Raw genomic sequence first — 26,695 nt, forward strand, 5'->3', positions numbered from 1 at the left:
GGGTAAGTGTCTCCCTCTATAGAAGTAATAAGCCTTATTATTCTGCCGTCAGTCCTAGTAACAACTAGTAACAAAAATCTTATCCAAACATTATTTGAACTACCCCAGAAAGTCGGGCTGTGGATGGCAGCAGAGTGGATGGAGTTTTTTTTGTAATAGGCACAGGTAGCACACAGGTAGATGTTTATCCTGAGAGTGTGAATGCTGTGGACCGCAACTTAAGATCCCCTATTACTGAGCATGGGCCTTCTGCCCTCTGCTCACCATTTATTTCTTAACCGTTTTTAAGGCTTGGTATCTAAGAATGACGACGTCATTTCTACCAAAGAAGGGCTCTGTGATGAGTAGCAGCAGGACATAATTAAAAGAGGGCAGTTGAAAAGGCATTGAGTTGGTACATTTCTGGTGTGATGGCCAGAATGTGTGGGTTTTTAGCATCAACTAGGGAGCCTGAAAGACCTTTCTGACAAGGCTCTTTGACCTTTGTCTACTTCCTTTCTGTACTTAAAACAATTTGTAATTACTTAATTTTTGCTTTGTTCTCCAACTAGAATATAAGCTCCAATGGGGCAGAGGCTATGCCTGTCTGTTCATCCCATGTTTCCACAGTGTCTAGAACATAGGGTTCTAGTGTCTGGAACAGTGCCTGGTCCATAGTAGTTTCTCAATTAAAAACTTGTATTAAATAAATGAATCAAATCATGAAATCCCCTGGTCTGCCTCTGTCTAGAGACCTTCCAGGTTCGTATAGTGGCCAGGGTTGCTGGCCTGTCCTACTGATTGGGCTATCCTAATGATCCTACCCTGGTGTGAACCTGTGTAGTTGATATTTTTGTGCTTCAATGGGTAGTAAAACTTCTCCATGATAGACTCACTCTGCCCACCTCTCTAAGGTTAGCTATGCAGACCTAGCACGGCATGAGAGGTATGAGGGCAAGAACATTCTAGGAGGTAAACTGCAAAGTTCTAAATTCAGCTCATTCTTCTCTACCTCCTTCTGCAACTTCATTGTTTGACTGAAAGCTTAAGAAAAAAGTTATTAGGAGAATTTTTTTCTCGGCAGTACCAGTTCTGTAAGTCACCAATATCATGTTCAGAAAAGAAATGGAGTGAACTCACCTATATAAAAAAACTAAGTTAAATAAAAGCAAAACCTGGGAGCGGAAAGGAAGTGAGGTGGTGGGCTGTCTAGGTCCTTTGTTGGTTAGATTGCTAGACGTGGAAGCGCACACAGGCATGGCGAGGGTGGAGAGGCTGGAGGGAAAGGGGCAGAGCTCTAGAGGACCAGCTGTTCTTTCCTCCTTCTCCCTCTTCTGCCAACTCTGCTCTTGGCCGAGGCTGGCGGAGCTCCTTGCTGACTTGCTCTCTCTCTCTCTCTCTCTCTCTCTCTCAGGCAGAGGAAACAGGCAGCTGGTGCCTCCACAGCACGTCCTTAGGCTATGGATGCTCTGCTGGAGTAGAAGTCAGGGACTGGGAGCCCAGTGTGAAGTGTGACCTGGTGGGGAGGAGACTGTGAGTTCTGCAATACACCGCGGTTAACCCCTTCCCCCCCAACACAGTGCATAGTGGGTGTGCTATTAATTTAAAAAGGGGTCTATCTGTTTCTCTTCAGTTGATTCCAGTAGACAGTAAGGAGGATTCTAGCAGAATTCTAGCTGTGGCAACAGCCTGGCTATCATGGGGGGCTCTCAAATTCTGACGATATTTAATAATCTGGTTCTCAGCCACCTGCTTCTTTTATTCTGAGAGACTGTGTACCTTATGATCAAAGACACTGATTTGCAGGTAGTAAACCCACTGGCTTCACCTCAGTGAGCACCGTTGAATCCATGGATAGAGGACAGATCAGCAGAGAAGACTCCTCCCTTACTGCTAGCCTACTAGTTATTCCAGGGCTGGGGGGATAAAACCTCACTGGGATTGCATGGACAATTGTTTGCCAGTTATGAAGAAACTTGGCCGTAGTTTCTGTTCAGACTCAAACCTCCATGGGCAAGACTAGAACTATTTCATGCAGTACTATCATTTTCCTCCTTTTTGTCCTTGGCTTCCCCACCCAAGAGTCTTTAGTCTAAAGATACTCAGAACATCCTGGAAACCCCTATAGAGCATGTAGTATGATCTTCTTTGGAAGGAAAATGGCTGAAAATTTGAAAACGTTGAGTGGTGTTTTTTTTCTTCTGAGATTTACTTATAGGGAAATTTGTAGTTTTCTTTCTTCCTATGTAGAAGATAAACTCTGAAAGATTAGATTCTAGCCTCCCAGAAAACTCCATCTACTTGCATAAAGAAAAGAAGGGCAGGAGTCACTGGGCTCCAATCAGTTTTACTGTTCATATTGATAGACAACACTGATTTTTAAAAATATCTTAAGATAGGATTCTCAAGTCTTATCTTAAGGAGCTATTTGCTGACAGAGGTTCACGGTTGTTAATGAGAGGCCCAGCTCAGGAGGACGGTGAGATCACAAGTCCCAACAGTGGCTGGCAGTGCACAGCCTCCACCCCTGCATGGCTCTGATCCTCCTCTCCTGCTGCCTGCTGCCCCAACCCACCAGGCTCTTTGCCCTTCCCTGTCCATTTGGGCTCTTCATGCCACAGAGATTTTGCAAAGGCTGTTTCTTCTCCATGGAACTCTCCACATAGCTCACTCCACCCCTGTAAGGGTCACTTCACCCGTTATTGCATTAGGGCCAGCCTACACTGGACATCCTCATTAAGACTGTAAACCCCTCTGCTCCCCTCCCCACAAGTCCCAGTACTCTGTATTCCCTGACCCAGCCTTTTCTCCATCACACTTTTTACTTTCTAACCACCATATAATTAATATCATTGTGCTTATTTTTTACTGTTTGTTTTCTATAACTGGAACAGAGCTTTAGGAGGTTAAGGTAATTATCTGCTCTTTTCTCCCACTGATGTATACCAGATATGTATAATAGTGCCTGGTATGTTAAAAGTACTCCATATATTTTTACTGAATGACTGAATGAGGAGAACCTGTTGTTTTATGTCTACAATAAATCCTAAGTAACTGAGTTCCAGGCAGACTCCATGTTTCTATTCCTACAGCACCTAGCAGAGCTGGAGTGCAGAGAAAGTGCTCGCATTTTCTGCTCAGCATAGGAATACTTCAATCATACATCTTCACTTCTTCTCAGGCATTCACAGAGCTCTGTGTAAGTCATCTCATTGGTTTTGTGTTAGTTGTTAAAGGCTTTCACTCTACTTAGAGACGAAACTAGAGCAAACCATGTATAGAACAAAACAGATTTCAGTTTCCCACACATTGTTAACTAAACTGAAAATATAAGGAAGGACTATGCTGCTATGAAATTCCACCACTAGTGGTGCTGATCCCTTCTCTCCCCCTTTCCTCCATGCCTGTGCTCTGTGCTCTGGGGGTTTGACTTGAGCCCAGGGACAGCCTTTGAAACCAGAAGAAGCTGTTCTTACACCAGAGGGGCTTGGGGCTTACCTGCACATTCCTGTTTAGGCTGACAGCAGGGAAGAAAAGGCCCTCCACATTCTCAAATGCTATGGGACCCTGCTGTTCATCGTTGATAAAAAATGTCAAGGTCTTTCTATTTAAGTCGAGGAGGACACCAATGGTGGCCCCTTTTGTGATTCCTCCCTCCGTTCTGTGGGAAAAGAAAGAAATGGGGTTTTATTTGCTTGTTATCATTCTAAAAGCTCCCCTTTTTGTATGGTTAAGCCAATCTGTTGCCACCTGTTTAAATGTTTTGCCTCCAGTTTTCCTGTAAGCACCTCCTTTCACATAAAATTTAAATATCACAGATATACTGTATACCTATCATTGTACAGTACGTATATCCGTGCTGTATAAGGGGTAAGATCTTTTTGCCTTCTACCAACGTCCACTCCCTTGGGGGAGGAATCAGCTCCTGATGGGAGTATGTGGGTTGCTCTGCATTGCTGAGAGTGAACTTGTTCATCAGGGTCCCTACCATGAGCTGCAGCAGTAGAAAACAAAACACTAAGGTCTGGAAAACAATAGTCTTTCGGCTGCCGGAGCTCAGACTCTGGCTATATTGCACACTTTGCATAAATGGTGGAAATTAAACATCATTAAATACAAAATGACTTAATTTGAGAGTCTAAATAAAGATGCAGTTAGGTTGAACCTAAAACATATGCATGGGAAGTTGAATTTGGGGCCTTCTGCTTCCCATTAAATAGTAGAACTCTTTCCAGAAAGATAATAATTTTTTGGCATGTTGAATTTGAATTACGAAGTTATAGGGTCTCTGAAAAATGACAACATCTAAGAATATTCTTCCATGCAAAGAGAGGTAATTATACTACAGGAAATGCAGTGATTTTATGGAACCTGCATATAAATGCCATTTTTACAAAGAATTGTGTCTTCGCTTCAATTGATGGTTTCACCAAACGCCATTAAACAGGGGTGATCAGATTTGTCTTCCCTTCCTTTTTGAGACTTAGCAATACTGAACTTCATCCTCATCTCAGCAGAGCACAAAAATTTAAAAACACAATTCATTTCCTCTTGCATGCAGAATACAGACTGTACACAGCCATTAAAAGACAGGTTTACAAGCCGCATCTCGTTATTCACAGGTTTAACACAGACAGCACAAGTGACATGCAGTTTGCATGCAGGCACATGTGTTCAGAATGTGTTTCTCGGCATAGTGTGTTGGTTGTGTTCTTATTCAGTCCTTCACTTCAAAAAAAAAAAAAAAAAAGATGCTAATCATGGTACAGAGGTAACAGCATCAGGAATCTAGTGTTAGAGTTCCCTTAAAGGTAAATCACTAAAGACAACTGCGTACATCCGTAGGATTTGATATCAAGTTGAAATGGTGTATGTGCTCACTTCAAGTGATAGTGAAAGATACACACCCAAATGGAGATATATTGAAAATATCCCAGGGAACAGGAGGCCCTAGGAATCTACTGTCTATAGTACAAGGGCCAGGGATGCACATATAGGAAAAAGTTAAAATGGTAGAGACTGGTCATCCCACCACTGCCTGACCTGCTTTTCCTTTGGTCTGACCAAATGCAACTGGATTTTTTTTTTTTTTTTCAGAGACACCAATGCAAATGTATCTTGAGGAATCTTTAAGACTAAGGTGAACCAGTGTTCATAAAAGACACTTCTCGCCTCAGAAATTTTTGATAAACTACATTTGAAGAGAACACAAACAAATGAAAAAAGAAACCCAGGGGTTTCTGGGTTTCTAGTTATCTATATTTTGGTAATAGAGGAAAACCTTAAGGAGCTCACTACTTTCTCCTTCTTTAGCAACTGGGTGCTCTGAATTCATACAATAATAAGAAAGTCTTAGAACAAAGCTCCCCAAATTGGCATCAAGAAGATTTTGTACAATGCATTGCTTCTATTTGGAGTAGTATTGATAATAATAAGAACAATGGCTTTTATTTTCTGGTGCCTCCACTGTTAGGCAATTTTTTATGTCTCATTTTAATCTTCAGATTAAATACTCCTGTATGGATTTTTTTTTTTAACTAACTTGGAGCATATGCAAACCCACATAGGGAAAAACAAATATTACTTTGTCTGGAAGCACTTTTCTGGTAAGTCATAGGCCTGGGTTTTAGAATCTTGCATTGTTTTTGTACAATGGATCTCCCTAGGGACTCTAGTTCCTAGTCCTGGGTGTAACATAGCAATAAAGGGCTAAGAAAAGTGCACATGTCTATTATTATTATTATGCAAAAAAGGTCCACCTGCAAGATGGACACAGCTTAATGGATCTCTTTTGTGACTTAATGAAAACTACCGTCCCTTTCTTAATGTCACCTATGTAACAGGTCTTTGGACCAGGGTTCTCATCAGTGACCAGAAGCCAACGTGAAGAAGGCTTGGTTTGGGGCTGCAGGGTACCTGTTGGTGTGCGAGTTGTTGTGCATGAACCAGCTCCGGTTATTGTCCACATACATTGCCCAAGCTTTGTCGTCCTTTCCTAACATCACATCCTTCATCACATCCATGCGAGCTACGCCAAAGGCAGGATCCGGGTGGTTGTCATAGCGATCTATCGTTAGCTCCCAATAGTGAACTCCCTTGGAGAAGCCAGTCTTCCCCAGGACCACCCGGTCATCATAGCTACTACAGGTCACTGTCAGGTTGTCGTTGGAGAAGATGATGTCCGAGTGCGCAGAGCCAGGGTCGAAAGCAAACCATGCCACTGAGAACAATAGAAAGAAATTGGGTTATTAAGGCAGATCCAACAGGCTGAAACACACCCCTGGGTGGGTGAGGAGCATCATGTCAAGTTTTCATGCTGCCATGCAGGAAGGAGGTGTCCGGGGCCAGAGGGGCCATAAGTGAGCAGACAGGGGCACATCCTGGGAGTTGGTACTCTGCACCAGAAGCAGATGGAGGACACACGACCGATTCAGCAGGGGTTACCTGGCGCAGACTGCACTCCCAACTGGGTGATCCGGGAGTGAAGTAGCATCGAGTTTGGAAGGTGCAAGTCCCTTCCTCTGGTGACTGGCAGAACAGTGCACCAGAGACATAAAGGGAGAGGGGATGCACTAAAGTGCCTGTGTAACCCCTGAGGCAGGGAGGCTAGATCTAGAGTCCTGGATGGAGGAGGGATAAAACACACTGAATGAAATCAGGAAATAGCCCTTAGGCAGAAGTGCTAATGTCTAGTTGTTTTGAAAATTTTCTTGGTTTTCCTGCCCGCTCAGAAGCTGTGAGGCTATAAGCAACATCAACTAATTTCCACGGATGATTGTAATTTGAATATAGGACAGGTTTCTTCCTTCCTAACTAGAAAATGTGCTACTCCTAAAACTAATATGTACTCTGTTCTGCTGGAGCAGTAGGCAGTTTGGACATTAAGCATAGATAGAAGGACGTCTTTGTATACATTGCTGTACCCCCAATTCTAAATGCTGCCTACAAATAACACACTACAGCGAGATGAAATTGCTGACTTATTGAACCTGTAAGCCACCTCACATGCATTTCAGTCTTTGCTACTGGTAATAGAACAAGGTTATTCCATACCTGCCAACAGCTTTTTAATGTCAACTGTTGTCATTCCAATGAAAGGCATGGGGGAGAGAAATAGGAAGCAAAATTGACATTGATAAGAAAACATGTCTCTTTTGATAGACTAATACCACAAAGGGATCCACTGAAAATGTTACAAATACTACAAACAGCTGGTCTGACTTGTAGCAGTACCCACATTTAATGCTCATAAAGAGTGCTTTGCACTGATGCATAAGAGAACTGGGGGGAAAGTAAGCTTTGAGATATAACATTAAAAATACAGATTTTTTTTCATTTTCTAAGAATTTGAAAAACTCATAAAGGGGTGAGAATGACAATTAGACAATTTTATTGACATAAAATAAGCTGCTGCCATTTATTTTGTGAAGGAAATTGAGCATACCAGTCACATAAGTCAAAGATAACAATTACAATAGGTATACTTGCCTAATTGAGAGTAAGGTGCAGACTGTGTCTCAAAATTGCATCCTATAAAGAGATACTACACATCAAAGCTATGAAACAACAGCCAGGTTGATAAAAAATATTTGTACACATTTAAAAAGCACCGACTGCACGGAGTCACCAGAGGCCTGATTCATGAAAAAACAAAGCCCTTTTTGTGTTCATTGTCTTTGCTGGGTAAAAATTGCTTCTCTGCTCTTTCAAATGAAAATTACATCTTTTTACTCTTTAATAAAGTCTTCTCCAATTGATTCTAAATCCTGGAGCTTAAATTTTCATCATCTTTCAAGTTCAATCTTATCCACTGAATTTTCATACTAAGAAGGTTGACTGAGAAAAATATGAGAAAAATATGCCCGATCAAAATGGAGAAATTATTGGATCTTATCGAAGCTGTGCTCTCTTAGCATTATTGTGTGCATTTCTAACTCTGGATATGCCCCAAAGTCTTTCTTTTGACTTAGGCCCAAGTTCAATGATACGTCTATAATTAAATGTGTAATGTAATCCATATGTTAATGCATCTGATAAGTAATAATGGTGTGAACTGAATGTTTTAAAAATAAAAATCTGAAAATGTTACATATACTACAAACAGCTGGTCTGACTGGTAGCAATACTCACATTTAATGTTCTTTTTGTAGATTGTTTTGTTACATCGGTAGTTGTCCCTGAGGGAGAGGAGCAGGGAGGATAGGAGTGGGAGTGATCTCAGACAGCGGAGTCACCTGGGGAATTTTTTCAACTGTCCCCTTCCCAAAGGTTTGCAAACCCCCACTACATGAGGAGTTGTATGGAGATGAAGGACGGCTGTTTAGTCTTAAAGTGTTCAAAGGTGTGTGACTTGTAATTTCCAGTGGTGTTAGGGACTAATTTAGAAAACGTACTCTTGATGAGCACTACAGGATAAAGGATCATGTAGTTTTATTTTTCCAATTTAGTAAGGTCTTTACATGCCACTTTCTAAAACAACTAAAGGATAATTCACTGACTTACAAGAATTTACAACAATTAGAAAAGCAACTTACTGAAGAAAAGAATTGAATTAAAAAACAAAATGTAAAGATTATGGCCTAACTTTGGGTTAGCTAACTTCACTCAGCCTGGTTTTTATGTTTGGTTTCTACTGACTGTCACTTCGATTCCTACTCCTGGGTTAGAGCACAGTGAGTATGGAACATTCAGAGTTTTAAAATTGAATTCTATTTCCAGCTTTGGAAATAAATTTGTAGAATCTGACCAGGGCTTTACCAATTTTTAAATGAATCATGCCTTTTGCAAGTCATTTTTTGAAACGAACATTCTGAAATCTTTTTACACTACTTTAAACACATACATTCAAGATTCCACAATACAACTAGAACAATGCTGTTAAATACACCTGTCAAATATCCCCAAACCCACATTTCATTTTATTCTTGAGACAATATACATTACAAAGACTATAACAATATTTCATTACATTAGACACAAGTGAAGAGAGTTCCATAACAAAGCATGTCGGGAAGCCAGTAGTGCACAGAGAAACAATAAGAAACGCAAATGCACAAAGAAAAACATCATTTTCAAGAGAGCTTGGAGTCCCTGCATCCTTTTTGCACTGTCATGCTGTGGCCTTCTTCATTCCAGGATGTGGGATGAGCCAAAAGAATAAAAATAAAAGCCAAAAGAAACCTTTGGAAATGTGAAATGTGCATCATATGTATCCATGATTACAATATAGTCCTGAAGAGATCAAATAGGTCTGCATTTGTAGATATTTTAAGATTCTATTTGCTAGACGTAGCTCACTGCAAAGTAACACAAGTCTAGCTTCCCTGAAATCAACCATAAGCCCTGTGTCACAACCAGGGAAACTCCCCAGAGGCTGAACTTTTGAATTGCTTTGGGTCTTTGGGCATCTGGAATTAGGAGTTAAGGATTTCTAATTCAGCCAGTGGTGGTCCCTGCCCTTTGCTAGGAAAACAGCCGTGAGCCCGCTGTCTTGCCAGTGAATACAGGCTTTTGCAGAAAATACTTTCACTCTCTGCTCTCTGGTTTGCCTGCTTTGTACAATGCATTCTGCTGTGGGCATGTTTTCACTTTTTATTTGATTTTGTCAATAAAGATCTCTTGAGTCTATGTTTAATCAGACCACTCCAGGCTGGATGCACTGATCCAGTCTCCCAGACACAGCTGGTTTCCTGGATACAGAAGGGTTGCAAACCTCTCAGCTACTACTGCGGCCTCCACTCAGCCAGCGCCTGTGCCGTGCTATGCCACTGCATGTGATGACAGCAAGTTATCCATGGTGCTACCAGCTTGTGCAAAAAGAACAACTTCACTCATCACTTTCCAATGCCATCACACATGGATCACAGCTCCATGGTTGGTCCTTTCGCCACACAAACAAGAACGCCACAAAGCTCCATCATCCAAATGATCCTCACACTGGAAGCAGGCCACAGACACAGAGACTAGCTCATCCCCCTCACCACGCACATGAATGGCAAGAACAAAACAGGTATTTCAGAGATGCCTTCAAGGCACAGAAATCAAGAGGAAAGGTCTGACAGCTCAGCTCACCCGATGTATTGAGAGACTGTAAAGAAGAATGCAAACTCAGCTGGTGGGGTGAGGATCGAAAATCAAAGTAGGATCTCCCGGGGAAGCTGGGTTGTAGATTAAGGGTGGAGGAGAAAGGACTCATTCTACGAAGCGGCAATCTTTCCGAAGGCACTGGAAAAGGGAGGGTCTGTTCTTCTGAGTCTGTGTCTAAATGTAAGATCAATGCAAACTAGAGATCAGAAATCTGCTTCCTGTGGTTCCCCAAGACCTGCCTTAACAATGCATTCATACAAGCCTCATCTGTCTTGCAGGGTGCCACATGCAGACATTAACAAAGCTGAGGTATCTGCGGGCTGGCAGGAAATTCTCAGCGGGTCAGGACCCAAGACCTAGACTCAAGGCCCTCTCACATCACTAACAATTATTTTCATTTCCCCCAATTTTTGGTGGTAGAAAAAGTCTTTTGGAAGTTTTCCTTTAAATTAAATATTTTTAGAGTTGAATTCAGAAACTTCAGAGGTCAATTTTACCCACTGTTGACCAAGAGGAGATTATTACTTTACCAGCTTCAGCTACCCCAACAAATTACTGGGTGTTCAATAAAAATCTCTTAAAGTGTTTCTAACTTAGGAGACAATAAGTTTTACAAACTGTTTCGTATTTCCTCCTTTCTCTGCTAATGTGTCTTTTTCCATTTCTGGATGGATGAGATGATTTCTATTATAGCACACTGAAGGCTTGATCTTTGAATAGGAGAGGAAATGTGGGGTGACCTAAGAGAGGGCCCAACAAGTAACCTGGGAGGAGTCTTACCTTTGCTTCTGAATTCTATTCAGACCCTAGGAACATCATTGACCTTCTCTGGTTCTCTAATTATAAATAGCCTATGGGCAGTGGGGAGGTGCATTGGTGTAAAGTGTCTCTGTTTCTTTTCAAATAGTCCTGTCTGGTATTGAAGATCATTATACCAGAGTAAGAACTTAATCAATTACTTGGTCTAACTTTAGATGGTTGTGAGTTAGCTTCTCTACTAAGTAAAAACGACTTCTTTCACTTGTCAAACAATAGCTATCTATGCAGTGATATGGTTTTGTCAGAAATGAATCATTCACCAATTGGAGTCTTCTTAACACTCAGTTTAATAGAAAAAATTCAGGACATGAAAGTTTTGTGTCCAAAACCCCAAGGGAACTTTCATCTTTTGAAAAAATAATTTTGTTTTGGTGGCCAGCAGGTATTACTGGGAGTGCTTTTCTGGCTTGAGTCTGTTAGCAGCTCCTCTTTGGGCATGCCCTTTTCCTGTCAAAATGCTACTCTGTGCATGTTTAGGCAAAAAATAACTGCAGTGTGAGTGGGACCAACGTGATCCTATTTGAGGAGCTCAGAACAAGGGTGTTGGCAAGTTCTAATACTGCCAAGAAGCAGTTTCATTTTCATTTCTGAACTCACAATATTAAAATTAGCTTTCCATACTTTAGAATTATCCTTAGGGCAAGATTTTTTTTTTCCTAAGTATAAACCAGATCTCAGAGAAAAGGAATTGCTATTTATGGAGTTAAGGCTTTATGCTTCCAAAACTTCTACCTAGACTTCATATGATTCGGATGAATTGGCATATAAAATCCTTTCTTTGTTCAGATATGATACATCAAAAATTATTATCTATAAAAATCAATTATGTTATAATCAACTTAAGGGGGAAATTATCCTCTAAGTTTAATGGGAAAGATTTGAACTATAATATAGCACCACCAACAGACATGGGCTTTTAATGAGATAGGCCTTTACAGCTATAATTTTATCAGTAAAAGATATATATATTAGTTGTGGATGAACTTTATTTTTATTTTATTTACTTGTATGCATTGGTGATAATCCAACCCAGTGCTTTACCCATGCTAGGTAAGCTCTCTACACTGAGCCACAACCCCAGCCTGTAAAAGATTTTGTATTAAAAAGAATTTCCTTGAAATGACTCTCAATTCATTATATTGAAAATACTTCTTGCTTCAAAATTAAGGGAAAATGCATACGTGGTAAGATGAATTTTGGAGCATTTTGAATCCTCAAGCAATTATCTGTAAACCCATGATGAGATGGGTACAGAATCCAGAACTGGGGAAGCATATGACCATCCTGAGTCATACTCACCTTTTCTACTTTCAGCACAGGAAGGAGAACTTAAGGATTGGCAAGGGCACCACTTTGTGGGATGGGGGCTGACGGTAGCTATGGCTACTCCTGGGATTAACAACTTGACACTCAAATGATTATTGTCTTATCCTTTTTTGTGGATCCATTGTTTATCAATGACCCAATTTTCCTTGACTCCTCTTACTTTTGGACTCTGCCCTCTGCTCAGGAAAACATTTAATATCCATGTTATCTAAACATTCCATTTTTATTTTTTGAGGTTTTTAAATTCTCCCCAACTAGGGCCTCCCATTCCTGACATCTTCATTCTTACCCATTTCTTCTAAGTTGCTTCTATATCACCACCACCACCACTACCACCACCACCATCATCATCATCATTCTGCCTTGCCATGAGAATTTTCCAAATGAATTGGGAGAACACTGTCCACCTGATTCCAGCCAGACTAGACAGGCACTTCTCCCTTCACACTGCTCCTCATGGGCATGGGTACATGTGCAAGTGTTTGATCAGTTGCCTTCAGGTCACCTATGCCACTTCATGTTATCTTAGATTGCAAGTCTCAGAAGGAAGATCCTTATCTCAACATTTGAGGAGGAACCATCATTCTTCCCTTGAAGTGCCCTGGGATAAGAAATGTCACCTCCAGCCAGCTTTCTCTAATCTGTAGTTAGTGCTTGTATTGCGTGGATGTATTCCTTGGGAAACTCTGTCCTCCAGTTGTAGCACTACCATCTGGGGCCTTATGGAACAGATTAAATAGTTCTTCAAGTATTTGAGGCAAGCCACCACTCCTCTTTAAATTTTCCCTTTTCTGAGCTAAAGCGTGGTCTATTTCCAACTGTTCTTCTATGTATGGATTTCAGATCCTTCACGCTCCTGATCATACCTCTCTGAACATGTGGAAAGGAATGAACCAAAGACAATATGATAATATTGACAATGGTATTGCCACAACCTGGCTTAGCCAAATCACAGATAAGTCATATTTAACATATGCAGAACTACTCTAGTGTGTATTCTGTTATCCCATGGGATGCAAGAAGAAAGTATATCTCACGTTCTCACTTCCCCTTCAAAATACAACTAGTGAGATATGGAAAATGTTTCTTAGTCATTAATATTTTATTAGTCAAGACAAAGAAGAATGAGGTTATTTTTTGTAGAATATGAAGCTATGTTTCAGGTCACAGCTGAATTATCCAGGATGATGATGATGATGATGATGATGATGATGATGATGATTTTTTGGCTTATAGGATCTCCAGAGAAAGACAAGTAACTCCTTAATAGATTGCTAATATCTTATCATTACATGCAGTGATCCTGCCGGGCTGAAGAGCTATGCTGAGTGAAAGCAGTTTAGTGGGAAAGTAGAGTGGAAAACAGTATGCCAGTGACTGAATGTAGAGCCTCCATGCATGTCTATAACTCTCAGATGGGGACTGAAAATGTTTCAAGACGTGCTTTCCTCTACTCTGACAATGACCATCATTTTTCTCTTGCTGTTCTCTGGACTTCTTTCCCTTCTCACCTGGGGTTGGCTGGATTCTGGAGCAGAGACCTAGCTAATGGCAGAGGCTTCTGCTTAAAAGAAGCATTCGAGAATTATGAAAATAAAGATCAGCTGGGGGATCACGTGTACTCTTTACTGGCTTTGGTTCAAGGAGAAAAAAAAATATCTAGGTGGTGTACTCTGCTTGGCTCACTGTGTAGTTAGTTCTCCTGTTTACTATTGGTTGATTGATTGTACTGGGGGTTGAACCCAGTGATGTTTTACCACTGAGCTGCACCCCTAGCACTTTTTATTTTTTATTTTGAGACAGGATCTTACTATGTTACATAAGGCCTCACTAAATTGTTGAAGTTGGCCTTGAATTTGTGCTTCTCTTATTTTAGCCTCCCAAATCATTGGGATTACAGTCATGTGCCACTGTGCCTGGCTTGTATAGTTCTTTGAATTGTTCATTAGCTGACACTTATTGAACACATATCATGTGCTAGACATTGTATTAGAATTGAGCAATTGGTGTACATGAAGCTGACAGAAGAGCTGATTATAAGAATAATAATATAGAGAATCTGTGTTATTTATTATTGATTGGTTTTTATACTTCTAGGGGTGGCATTTCTAGACCAACATATACAGAGTATGAAAGATTTCTACAGGTGTAGAATAATATAAAAATGTAAAGTACAGTCTTTAAGGTATTATTTTTGGGACTCAAAGAGGAAAAGCACACTGACAGAGGTTTCTTAAGACAGTGTATGCTAATTCAGGTTTCTTTGTGTTCTAGTGGAATCCCCAAGGTGTCCTGTCTGATAGTGAACAGCTTCATAACCAAGCAGTCCTTGGGCCCTGGTTCAACATGGTGGTTGTATTTTAGAGCACAGTAAAGCAAGATGTGTCACTAAGAATTGTACAAATGGTGTTAAAGATGAGTTTCAGTTCAATTATAAGCCAGCTCTAAAATAATTTCCTTTTGTTGGGAAGATTCTAAGAGACAAAAGAAATGAATGAAGAAGGAGGTTGAGTTTTCTTCAATGACCTAATAAGCAACCAAAGTCATAATTTATGTCCAAGTGGTACATAATTTATAACAAAAGGTGGTATTTTAAGCTTTCTTAAGTGTGGCATTAATTGCAGTTGAGAAGTGAAAAACAAATCTGTTTTGAAAGCCTCCTTTTAAAAGAATAAAACAGCCTTTGCTATGCCTAGGATGGTTGTGTTCCTCATCACTCTAATTTAGAATGCCATGGCATTATTTATCAGGAACTATCATTAGGAGAACTGAAAATTCCTATATTTCAATTAGATATCCAAGATTCCAAAGGACTCAACTGTTCCTCAGAATGTTGACTGTCAAGCATATGCTCTAGAACCAAATATAGAGTCTGGATCCAATATAGTCCTGTGGAAAAATTTCAGGAAATTTCTTGGGATATAATGTATGTTGTCAAAACTAAAAGGAACAAAGTCTCTCTCTGGGTGTGAAACCTATCATTATGACTTTCATTTTGCAAAATTTACCCAAATTTGGTCAGGTATGATTGATCTACCTTTAGGCTTTTGTTCTAGAAATTAATGTTCTTTTAATATTTTTAATATTTTGTTTTAGTTGTAGTTGGACGCCATACCTTTATTTTGTTTTTATGTGATGCTGAGGATCAAACCCAGCACCCTCCACGTGCTAGGCAAGCTCTGTACTGCTGAGCCACAACCCAGTCCCTTAACTTAATTATTTTTGGAGAGGCCCAGATGCTCAGTGAGCCATTTACTTTTCCTTATATGATCCTTTATTCACTATCTGCTATAGTGTTGAACTTCTGGTGTCATAGGCAGAACTGTAAGACTCACAGATCCTTGGAGGTATCTAATATCTCTTCATAGTATTCTCTGGAATAGTTAACAGCTTTCCACAGCAAATTTAAGGAGACAAGCCACAAAGGTACGAATTGCAAAGAACTTAGAGGTCATCTGTTCCAAGTTCCTAGTTTTACAGATGAGAAAATTGATGTCCAGAGAGGCCAAGGGAATATCCAGGTCACACTGGTAGTTGTGGTGGGATGGAATTTAGACTATAGCAGGATCGATTTATGGTAGATAAAATTTGGGTTGAAAAAGCCCTGTTGTTGCTCTTCTGTGTCTTGGGAGTTCACAAAAGGTGAAGTTTATGCCACAGACCATAGAGTACATTTCAATGGTCTCAAGGTAACCAAGGTTTGTGTAGATTATCTGACAGCAGCTACGCACCTGAATATATTAAGGATGAATATTTTTTTCTCTAAAAAGTGTTCAGTGGACCAGTATGGTTAGGGACAAAGGACACATGCAGCACCACCCCCCTTTAAACAAATGCATCACCCCCTCCCTTTAGAATTCTGGCCACAGGAGTAAGTGGGCTGAGGTGTTCCTTGTTGTTGGTCTTCTGAGAGGCTCTTCTTCCCTCACAAGATTGCAACTTCTTGGGGGAGAGGAGGCCTCAGTACATTAGGGTTTAAAAGTGTGGTACTTACGTTGGATTAAAATCACTATAAAATTATACCTGCAAAGAGATACTGGTCAGAAGAAGCCATTAGGCATTCCAAAAAAAATGGAAGCAGCAATCTATATTCTGCCTATATCATTAAGTATTTTCTGACTGGGTTCCTTTGATGGGAGTGTCTAATCAAGGAAAAAGACATTTTAATCTTCATGAATAACACCTTCTATGCCCATTTTTTAGGAAGCAATTTCTAAGATGTAACTTCAAGAATCCCAACCCACTTATTGTTGTTGAATAAAACAATCCTGGAAAATGTTGGGTGATGGCTACTGTGGACATTTGACTAAGGATGCTTGAGGGCCCTCTTCGGTGTCCTAGGCATGTATTTGCTGGTTAATGCTAGAGTTTATAGCCTTATCTAAAGCACGATTCTCACTGATTTCCTTCTATCTGCTTTTCTTCCCAGTTGAGATCTGAGGGTCAGAAGCCTTCTGTGAATAAATAGCTCTGTGTTTTCAGCCTGAGCAGGGCTCCAAGTTCCAGATCTCATCTGGTTGTAGCTTTCAAAGGCCTCAAAGATGTGCCTCTGACATTACCTTTCCTTCTGAAACAGTGGCTCATCACTGCTAGCCAGGAGCATCCATGGTACCACTTGGGGAGAAGAGCCTCTCTAAGGTGAACTGTTCACCTGGAGTAGAAGGGGGCTGGAGAAAGAACAGAGACATGGAAACAGGCACAGGGGCTCAAGAGGAGTCCAGATGTTATGCTGAGAATAATGGCCCATTCCATGTCTCTGTCTTAAATCAGGAAATGTTATTCTTTTGACAAAAGCCTAACATAACTTTTTGAAAATATTCAAGTCCTATTTCTGGCTTCCTGGATAAGTACACAAGGCAGCTACTCAGGGTGGCTTTGCTTTGATAGGATGTTTTTAGATACCTAACAGACAGAGTTAGGGTAGTTTCCACCCCCCTCTTTTTTTTTTTTTTTCCTTTTGGTTAAATGAAAATAGCACGTTTCTAATGTCAGCGCCACAGCACTCTGAGCCAGGCATTGGAGGCTAAAAGAAGTGGGTTTGAAATGTTACCTAACCTTACCAAAGCTCAGTTTGCACATATGGAGAGTAGGATAATAATAATCATGATACCTCCTTCCTAGGGTAAAACACACAGAATAATGGCCCACCCCAAAATGTCTACATCCTAGTCCCCAGAAACCTCTGAAAGTATTATCTTTCATAGCAAAAAAAAATTTTTCAGGTGTGCCTGAATTAAGGATCTTGAGATAAGGGGAGTATGCTGGGTTAGCCAGGTGGGCCCAAGGAATCACAAGTTTCCTTCTATAAAGAAAGCAGGAGGGTCAGAGTAAGGGAGCGATTGGAAGATGTTATGATGCTGGTTCTTAAGACAGGGAAAGGGACAAGAGCCAAGAAAGGCAATGGCTTCTAGAAGCTGCAAAAGGCAAGAAAACAAAGGCTCCCCCTGAACTTCCCGAGGAACACAATCTGGCTCACACCTCACTTTTGGCCCCATAGGAATCTGACTTCCGGCTAATAAATTTGTGTTGTTTTAAAGCCATTAAGTTTGAGGGTAATTTGTTATAGCAGAAGACAATACATAGGGTAGATCTGAAATGTTGTAGTAACAGAGCAGGAGAGAGGTTCAGACATTAGCAATGCTTGTGGAAGTGTAGTCTGTAGTCTATTTAACTGCATTATGGTGGATGAAACCCCCGCCCTCCACTTTTTTCTGTTGGATCTTTCAGTGAAACATGGAATGAATAGTTTTTATATAGTCATTCCACTGAGTTTCAGCATACTGAAATATTTTCTGACTCTTATATAGCTGTCATTCTTCATGGAATCTTCAGATGAACAATGAAGAAATTCTCAGCAGCTTGTGCAAAATGAAGAAGGGTTTAAGGTAATAGTTTTTTTCAGCTTATTTCATGTTGTAATTCCATAAGACCTTCTGTGATATGCCCTATATCCACTACTGAGGGTTCCAGAGAACATACTAGCTTTTAAATGTTTTAGATAGAAATATTTCTGACTTTCTTAATCAGAACATTTGGCACAGAATGATTTCTTTTGATTTTTTGGGGGGTCTTTTCTAAGTTTTTTTCCAGTCACCTTCCTTAATCAATGCTGCCAAAATACTAAATTAACTTCTATAATAACTCCCTATCTCTGTTCCAATGTGAGGCTTTTAGTTTGCTGTGGTCTTAACAAATCGGCCAATGATCTCAGTGGAATTGTGCATAAACTAAGTATAAATAAACCTGAACTTTGTGTCCTTTTTCTTTTCTTCCCCAATTTTGGAGACATTGTTTTTACTGTTTGATTGCAGGATAGCAACTAAATTGTAGGATGAAGATCTTAGTTCTAAGCAAGGTGAATGGTATGGTAGTTCTGAGAACTTCATTGTCCGTGGAAAGATTCTATGAAAAATTACAGGGATGTGAAAGCCCCAGATATTTTTGGGAGACTGAGATACAGTAGTGGAATTATATAAAAACTATTAATTACATGTTTCACTATCAGGTCCAACAGAAAACAGCAACAACAACAACCACCACCACAACAACAAGAGTAATTTCTTTTTTCTATTTACCCTAAGGCAGTTCAGTAGATATGCCTACACCTCTGTGTCCATGGCTAATATCTGAACCCCTCCCCTGATCTGAGTAAGGTAAGGTGTCACAGAATTTGGAGGAGCAGTAAGGCTCCTGAATTCAAAGGCACATGCCCTGCTTCATGTTTTCCTGTGATCCTGGGGGCTCAGCTTATTTACCTGACATAACAGAGGTGCTCCATTAAAGTTCTGAATGACCAAATATCATCTTGTGTCAGTGCAAGGCAGATTTTTGAAGCTTTGCTTTGCATACTGGTATCCCCTCTACCTGGATATCTCTTTCTCTCTCCTTCTCTCTCCACCCCACGCGCTTTCTTCCCAACTCATTCTCTGGGAACTCTCTTTCCCTTTAGATCATGTTAATTTGCCCTGCAGTATGTTGTGACTTATTTCATGTAGCTGTTAGATGTAAAACAAACCGAATAGTACTTCTATGAAAATATATAGTAAAAGCACTTTTAGAAATATATATATATTTTATTTTTAGAGGAGTTTGTTAGTTGAAATTAAACCCCAATTAGTAGAATTAAGGTGATATACTAAAATGGAATGTTTCACACATTCCTAGAGTAAAACTATTTGGAAAGCAATTTGGAAATACAGATCAAGGGCTTCAAAAATGTTCAGACTCTCTGATCTAGTGATTCCACTTTCAAGAATCTGTCCAAGGAAAATCTCTACAGAGAGGTCAGGGTTGAAGTACACATATTGTAATCCTCCATGTTTTACTTTCCTTAAAGGACTGGGGAGAGTAAATTCTTTAATTCTGGGGAGGAGGCTTCCAGAAGCAATTCCCCAGTTTTGAGGGGCTGAGTGGAGTGAAATCTCAGGGACTTAATTTTTTTTTCAGCCAATTAAAGGCTCAGTGAGTTATTTGAGTCCCATGAATATTACCATCCCTTTATTTCTTGTCTCCAGATTAAAATAAGAAAAAGGTTCAGTCAGTCTATTTAGATAGGCAGAAGGCAATTAGAGAACAATAAACAGAAAGTGTCCTATCCTGCACTCAGCCTTGCCTCGTTGTTTTTGGTGGGAGTGTAGTCTGTCACACCGAATGAGCCTCAGAACACTGTGTATCAAGAAGGTCTCGGTACACAAGGTTTTTAGCAGGCACTCTTTTGCAGATGGTTTCAAGGACTGTAACACAGCCATGACGGTATCAAATGAATTACTGTAAAATTCTACAGAACCAAGTTTGTGGGCCTTATTTTAAAATTGCTTTAAAATTAAATTGCTTACAGTTATATTTCTTCTTAAGTCAGGATGATTTGGTTTAGATCTGGGACTGGCCATATTTTAATGGCTGTCTTAGATACTTCCCCAGGAATTTGCTTTCAGGAACCAGCCAAACTTGAACTCACACAATAACATATTTTCCTTTCCTTTTATCTTATAATAACACATTTCATTTCTACTGAATTACATTGGTTTTTGGCCAGTATAAAAATACAAAATAAAAAACCATGCCTTCCTTTTCTTTTTTACAATGCTCATCAAAATTTGTAAGCTTGTGACCTATTTATGTGTTTATTTCCTTAAGGCCTGTCTCTCTTACTAGTCTGTAAGCTCCACAGAGCAGGAATACCATCTGCTAAAGACTCTATACCACAGTGTAGCACACAGTGGGCACTTAACAATCATGCCCAACACAGAGAGATAGAGAAACAGACAGATAGAGAGGTAAATTTGCTTTTGAGGAAAAAAATGGTAAGAATACATAGTAATGTAGACATTTGATCTCCTCTGTGTAATGTTACCTTTAGGACAGCAGAAGGTTTTGTGATAGTTCAGGGTTTTAGAGACAAGTGATTTAAACCTCAGACTAAATACATGTAATCTCAAATTATGCTTGCTATCACAAATGTAATTGTACTCTTTTCACATTCAAACTTTGTGTTTTGAACTTTGGAAAAGGGTTGATTCTTGCTAAGAAGAATGTGAAAGATTTTGTTATAGTAGAAAGCCAAAATGAACCATCCCCCCCTCAATATAAGCAAACATAATGAATCTCTAAAGCAAACTTTCCAGGAAAAGTAGGAAATAACATAAATAAAGTACAAGTGCAATGAATGTATCAAAATTTGTTGATAGCATTTTTTTCTCATTGTTTCTAGAAAACAAAAATGACATAATTAACTCTATAGGCTTTATCTATTGTAACAGATTGAACAATTTTTTTTTTTAAATTGAACTGGAACTCTCCACTATATTTTTCTTGCTTTCTAAGTTTTGTCTTACTATTTGAATGAATTAGAGAGAGGGAGAAACAAATAGAACAAACCAAAGTTATGGAGAAAGTATGTGTGTGAACTTTATTTCATCATGAGAAAGTCACTTCTGTGCAGTAACAGAGAACACTGATATCTACATGATGATAGCGTCTGCTTTGTATTCAGATACATACCTTATATTTGTATACAATATATAAAATTCATGGAGGAAATTAATTTCTACAGTACAGTTTCTTTGTTGGAAGAGAACTGGTTCCATTAGTTTCATTTAGAAATTGACCCCCGATTCTGTGACTGTGGTACCAAGGATCGCAGTTCCAAATCCTGTAATTTATTAAATTAGACACCATAATCTCATGAACATTAAAAGAAACTATGAAATTACATCCTTCTGCAGGATGAAAGAAGCACTCAGGCTGTTATGCTAATAACTGATTTTAGCAGAATAGTAGAATTCCCACGATGTATTATGAGTAGAAATAGTTTTCTTATAGGTCTGAGGACAAATACTAGCAAAACTACTACAATTTTCTCTCTGCTCTGCCGGCATGCACTTCACTGAATCTGCTGTGTGCATACATGGGAAACCAGGCCAGCATATCGAGGGCCCTTTGCACTGTACGTAGGAAAAACTTTTGGAGGGTGTTAGCATTTATCATGGTATTTTGGGAAAAAAGGCAACTGCTCTTGGGTTGATAGGTTCATCCCAGAGAGGAGTTTCTAAAATGATAATCTTGGGGAAAGTTCTAGTTACCATGTCACTGTAATCCAAAGAAAAAAGGTCATGTGGACATTGTCCTGTCAACAAATCCTCTGTTTGAATAGCATCACTCAGACTTAAAACTGCTCCCCAAAGCACTGTTTCCATGGCTAGGGGTCATCCACCCTTGCTATAGGATTCAAAGTTGTGCTTGTTTTTAACCATGTGAACCATTTTAGAGGGTGACTGGAACATGCTGTGATTTGTGGGAAGTGGGGGAAAAAAAAAAAAACAAACACCCCCACAGTTCTTTTAGTTAACATCTTGAACGTGAACAAAATCAACATAATTGGTTCTGTGAAGGGAAGTTATCCAGAATGCCAATGGGGTGGGAGGCGACTTCTATGATTAAAATGACACCCCAAGGTCTCAAAATACTTTGGCACTGGCTACAAACACCTCTCATAGGTTCAATTTCATGTGTTGCGATTGCTCTTAAAAGGAAAATGTGAAAAGCCTCAGAGATTATACCCGGTCATCACATTTAAGCCTCTCTTCTGAGACAGATTATTTTGTCTTTGATGACCAAAATATTTACAGTATAGCCAAGAAGCACAAGTTCTCTAGAGATTAACATTGTATAGAGGCCCTAGGCAGCTGGACCAAGACTAGAGGGACTGGCAAAGGTGAGAATGGTGAGGTAATGCAGAGAGGCTGGTCTCTTCCTGTTTGGTGCCCACAGGAAGTCTCTGTCCTGGTGCCCACAGCCTGAGCTTTGAGTAGGAAATGGAAGTGATCAGAACTGGTTGAGCCAGGAGTGGCCAACAGGCCCTCTCTGGACGGCTTTAGCACCCCATGCCCATTGGAAACATGTGCAGTCATACAAATCCACAGCTGGAAAGAACCTAGGTCCCACCCTCAGGAACAAGCAAGCACTACACAGGAACTGAGAACCATCTGGGCAAAACTGGCAACTGATATGTATTGGTGGAGAATGGAGACCTGCTCTACAGCCTAGATACATTCGTCTTAGACACCAGGGGCACATTCAGGCCTTCATTTTCAGTTTCTTCAACTGCAGCTTATTTAGAGTGTTATCAAAGGAAGCCGACGGCCCAAGCCGTTGGAACTGCCGATGTGGAATCTTTGGTTTGATCACATCCACATACCATGGGCTCTCTAAAGGCAGGAGAGGAACAGCGGCTCTGTGCCAGAATGCAGAGCAAGTCATGGAAACACTTCAGGAATGTGGGCAGTGGTGGGGTTACCTCCGGGCGTGCCAGCCATTTTAGATGCCACGCAGTTCTCGCTCTGAGGGGTACTGCTGAAGGGCCTTACCCTCGGACGTCTGGAGGACCAGGGTCTTGCTGTATGGGCTGACTCCTGTTTTGTTGAAGGCCTTGACTCGGGCGTTGTATGTGCTGTTGAAGTGAAGACCATCCACAGTGCACATCGTCTCTTTTCCGACATACACTTCCTGAGGGTCAACAAATAAGAGGACACCACTTAATGTGAACCCTGCCAGGAGCAAGGAAGATGAAACTGCTGAATGGTAAGAGCTCTTCTGAAAGCCTGATGTGGACTTGAATCCCCTGTATGATATTGGGCAGTTTAATATACCCCTTTAAGCCTCAGTACTTGATCTGTGAAATGGGGTGCAAAATAATGCACCCCTTCCAAAGTTGACTTGAGGACCATAGAAGGTTTTATGTGCAGATGGAGAACATGGATCCTTGTATTTATCATAGGCCCAGAGGCTCAATGAGTCGTAGTTTTTAGCAACTAGTAGGGCTTAAGAAATTAAAATTGAATGCTTACACTTAGAACTATACTTATTAATATTAACTTGACATTTATATAGTATATTACACCTGCAGAGCTCTTTGTTTATAAGAATGAGTCTTCTTTATTTATTTTTTAGAAGCATTTTTTTAAAGCATGTATGAAAACATGAGGGTGGTCTCTGTGCTGTGTTTAAAACTCCACTGATAACTTTAGGAACTGTCACAAAGGCTACACTCAAAGCTTCAGAAGTAAAGGTTTGTACCACAGTACAGAGGGAAGGGGGAGGAAGAATGACATTTCAAAGGCTTAAAATAAATCCTAGCATAATGCATCTTTAGCATAGGTTAGGCATTTGCTTCCCTCTTCAGCTATATACTTTGCAAAATTATGCGGTGTAATGAGTAAAAATAATTTGCATTCGAGGCACAGCCTTAAAATGACAGCTCTCTGGTGGGCTCCTAAGAAGACTGGGGTTTTGGATAGCCCTACAATTCATTCTACTGCAGCAGTAACACAAATTTGAATATTGTTCCTTCTCTTTCAGGCTCCTCAAATTTTATGTGCATAGGAATAACCTGTGAATCTGTTTAAAATGCAGTTTCTGATCCAGCAGGTCTCTGGGGTGCGGTCTAAGATTTTTCATTTTTAACAAATGCCCGGGTGAAGCCAGTGCTGCCAGGCAAGAACTGTGTTTGAAGAGTAAGAAAGGAACAGCCTGCAGACTCGGCTGGAACCTTTGTGGAGCGTGACTTGGCCGCAACTTTTCAAGGTAGTCTGTGGAGTGAAAGGGAGGGACCCTGGGGGGAGAGCAACGGGCTGACTAGGAAGGATCTGGGGATTCAATGACTTCCTTAATGTTACTGGGTCTCAATGAGGAAGGAGGAGCAGTTGGTGTTGAGATTCCAAATCTGATATATAAGAAGAAACAATGGGAATGAGAAAGGAACACAGCTGTTTTGAAAGAAAATTATGGGTTTGTTTTAAAGCATGCTGAGTTTAAGGGGGTTTTATGATACAGACATGGACATTTCTGCAAAAGGAAAAATCTGGGCCTGACTCTTGGAAGAGAAGTGTGGGTGAGAGATGGGTTCAGGAGGGACGAGCTGAGGAAGCAGGATGAACATGAGACGCTGGGACTGTAAGAGAAGGCGAGACATGGCAGGATGCCTGAAACACTGCCGGTAGGTAGCAATTAGGTGGAAAGAGTCAGGATAAAATAAATATTTATGTACAGAACAGGGAAAACCATGAGGATTAGTTTCTCAGGAAAAAAATAAAAGGGAAAAGAAAGGCCCTAGAAATGAAATGAGACCTGAAAGGCAAGGTCAGAGGTAAGAAACTGACCAATATCTGGATTTTATAGACATACAGACACACACACACACACACACACACACACACACACAGATATGGATTGTGATGCAACCCAAGACCCTTATTTTGGAAAGGTAGAAACTTGATTCTGCCATACCAGTAAACCAACACATATGTAAACAAAGGTTTTCTTATTAGAAGAGAAAGAGCCTTTGCCTTGAGGAGAATGGTAGAAGACATGGTTCCTGTTTGAAAGCATTCAAACCTAGGGAGGATCAAAGACATTCAGGAAAGGAGTCACTGGTAGACTTTGCTCTACAATACTGGTGACTCAGGTTTGGCCATCGATGGCCAGAAGAGTAGGAAAGTTTCCTCTTCAGGGATAAGGTCCCTTTTGGTCAGGGCAGGGATTAAACTCAGTATCCAGAAGGGCTGCTCCATTAGGAGGTCCTAGGCATCAGAGCTCCCAAGAAAGAAAACTCAGGCAAGACTGAGTTGGAGTAGGTGGAAAACAAGGTAGTAAAAGAGAATGAATGAGAACGAGCTTGTCTGTATATGACAGAGAAGCAGACATTTGCAGACTGGCAGTCACACGTGGACTACCAACTTGTAGGCAACGTGAATATGTCTTGCCAAAAGGCCAGCCTGTGTTACCTTTAGAGGAGACCATGAGCTTCCACAGGGATTAGAACTCCCTTGTGTTGTGGTGATAATAATCTGTTGATATCAGTTCTATCTGGTGTAAGGCTCAGAAAAAACATGGAACCAGGGGAACTTTTGTTAGGAAAGTTTTTGAATATAGGGAGGCCATACCTGGACAGTATGTCAAGTAAGAGGAATGCCAATCAATGATAATTACAAGCTATGACTGCAGAACATATCTTAGACAGTGGTTAATGATGTTACTAGCAATAAATACTAATGGTAATAATAATAGCTACTACTGCAGCCTTGTCATGTACTGGGCAGCATGCTAAGAATCTTACACAATTATCCAGTGAAGTCCTAGGAACAAGTCATGAGATACATGTTATTTTTATCCCCCTGGTTTACAGACAAGGACCTGAAAGTGCTGAGAGGTGAGAAACAGATCCAGTCACACAGGTCAGTGGAGGTGAGCAGATAACAGGTCATCTGATTCAGAGCTTGCAGCTCTGCTAGTACTGTCTTTCAGGAAGAGTAGGAAAATTCCAGAGATTCCTCTGTCTTTAATGGTATTAGGAGAAGGGAGGCCACAGCTGAAGGGCCAGTAGGCCCTGTCAGGGTGGTCCACCTCCAGAAGAGATGGGGAAGCCAGGCCAGAGACTCCATGGCAGGTTCTCTGAAGGAGTCACTGGTTTGAGATAAAAATAGTAGGTTGTCTACTTACTCGGAACTGACCACCACTGCCATCATCCAGCTCCAGAATGTATCCCTCGGCGGGCACCGTGGACAGAGGTGGCTGTTTCCAGGACAGGGTAGCGCTGTTGTTGTGGGTGCAACACTCTTCCAGCTGTAGGATGGGTGTTGCTGGGACTGGAGAGGAAGCTAAACAAAAATCAGTGTACCTCTGGCTTCTGTTGAGTATCTTGGAATGATAAGCAACCCCCTGATAAACATGTGGTTAGAAGGAGCCAGCCTGGGGTGCATGGGAACCTGACCTGGATCTTCCCTGGTCCCCAGGTGGGGCTAGTTCCTTAGCTATCTTGAGATCTTATTCTAAGCATACGGCCTCACTTCCCACCTGCACTGTGGTGGATGGAGGGGTGGCAGGTATGTCCACAGAACTGATTTGTTCTCATCTCTTGGGCAGGGAAGATTATCATCCTCAAGAGAAATGACTTAAAGGGGTGCAGACTTCCAGTCCAGCCCATTAAGAC

At 40.7% G+C, this 26,695-nt stretch overlaps 1 protein-coding gene across 25 annotated transcripts in view; it reads right to left on the reverse strand.

Moving 5' to 3' along the window:
- Positions 1 to 1,432: 1,432 nt before the first annotated feature.
- Positions 1,433 to 26,695, reverse strand: part of Trim9 (tripartite motif containing 9) — a 98,391-nt gene continuing 73,128 nt past the window's right edge. For 2 of the 25 annotated variants that reach the window (XM_076848287.2, XM_076848275.2), the window contains 8 exons: positions 26,206 to 26,363; positions 23,076 to 23,214; positions 10,051 to 10,239; positions 7,468 to 7,509; positions 7,033 to 7,056; positions 5,896 to 6,199; positions 3,478 to 3,640; positions 1,433 to 1,495 (listed from right to left, as the gene is read on the reverse strand). In XM_076848287.2, the coding sequence (XP_076704402.1) occupies positions 1,433 to 1,495; positions 3,478 to 3,640; positions 5,896 to 6,199; positions 7,033 to 7,056; positions 7,468 to 7,509; positions 10,051 to 10,239; positions 23,076 to 23,214; positions 26,206 to 26,363 (1,082 nt within the window). Of the gene's footprint in view, positions 1,496 to 3,477; positions 3,641 to 5,895; positions 6,200 to 7,032; positions 7,057 to 7,467; positions 7,510 to 10,050; positions 10,240 to 22,196; positions 22,230 to 23,025; positions 23,215 to 26,205; positions 26,364 to 26,695 lie in introns of those variants that run through there. The other 23 variants (XM_076848296.2, XM_076848295.2, XM_076848292.2 and 20 more) reach the window with 20 other exon arrangements.

The sequence above is a fragment of the Callospermophilus lateralis genome, chromosome 3 (genome assembly GCF_048772815.1).
Source record: "Callospermophilus lateralis isolate mCalLat2 chromosome 3, mCalLat2.hap1, whole genome shotgun sequence".
Taxonomy (NCBI): Eukaryota; Metazoa; Chordata; class Mammalia; order Rodentia; family Sciuridae; genus Callospermophilus; species Callospermophilus lateralis.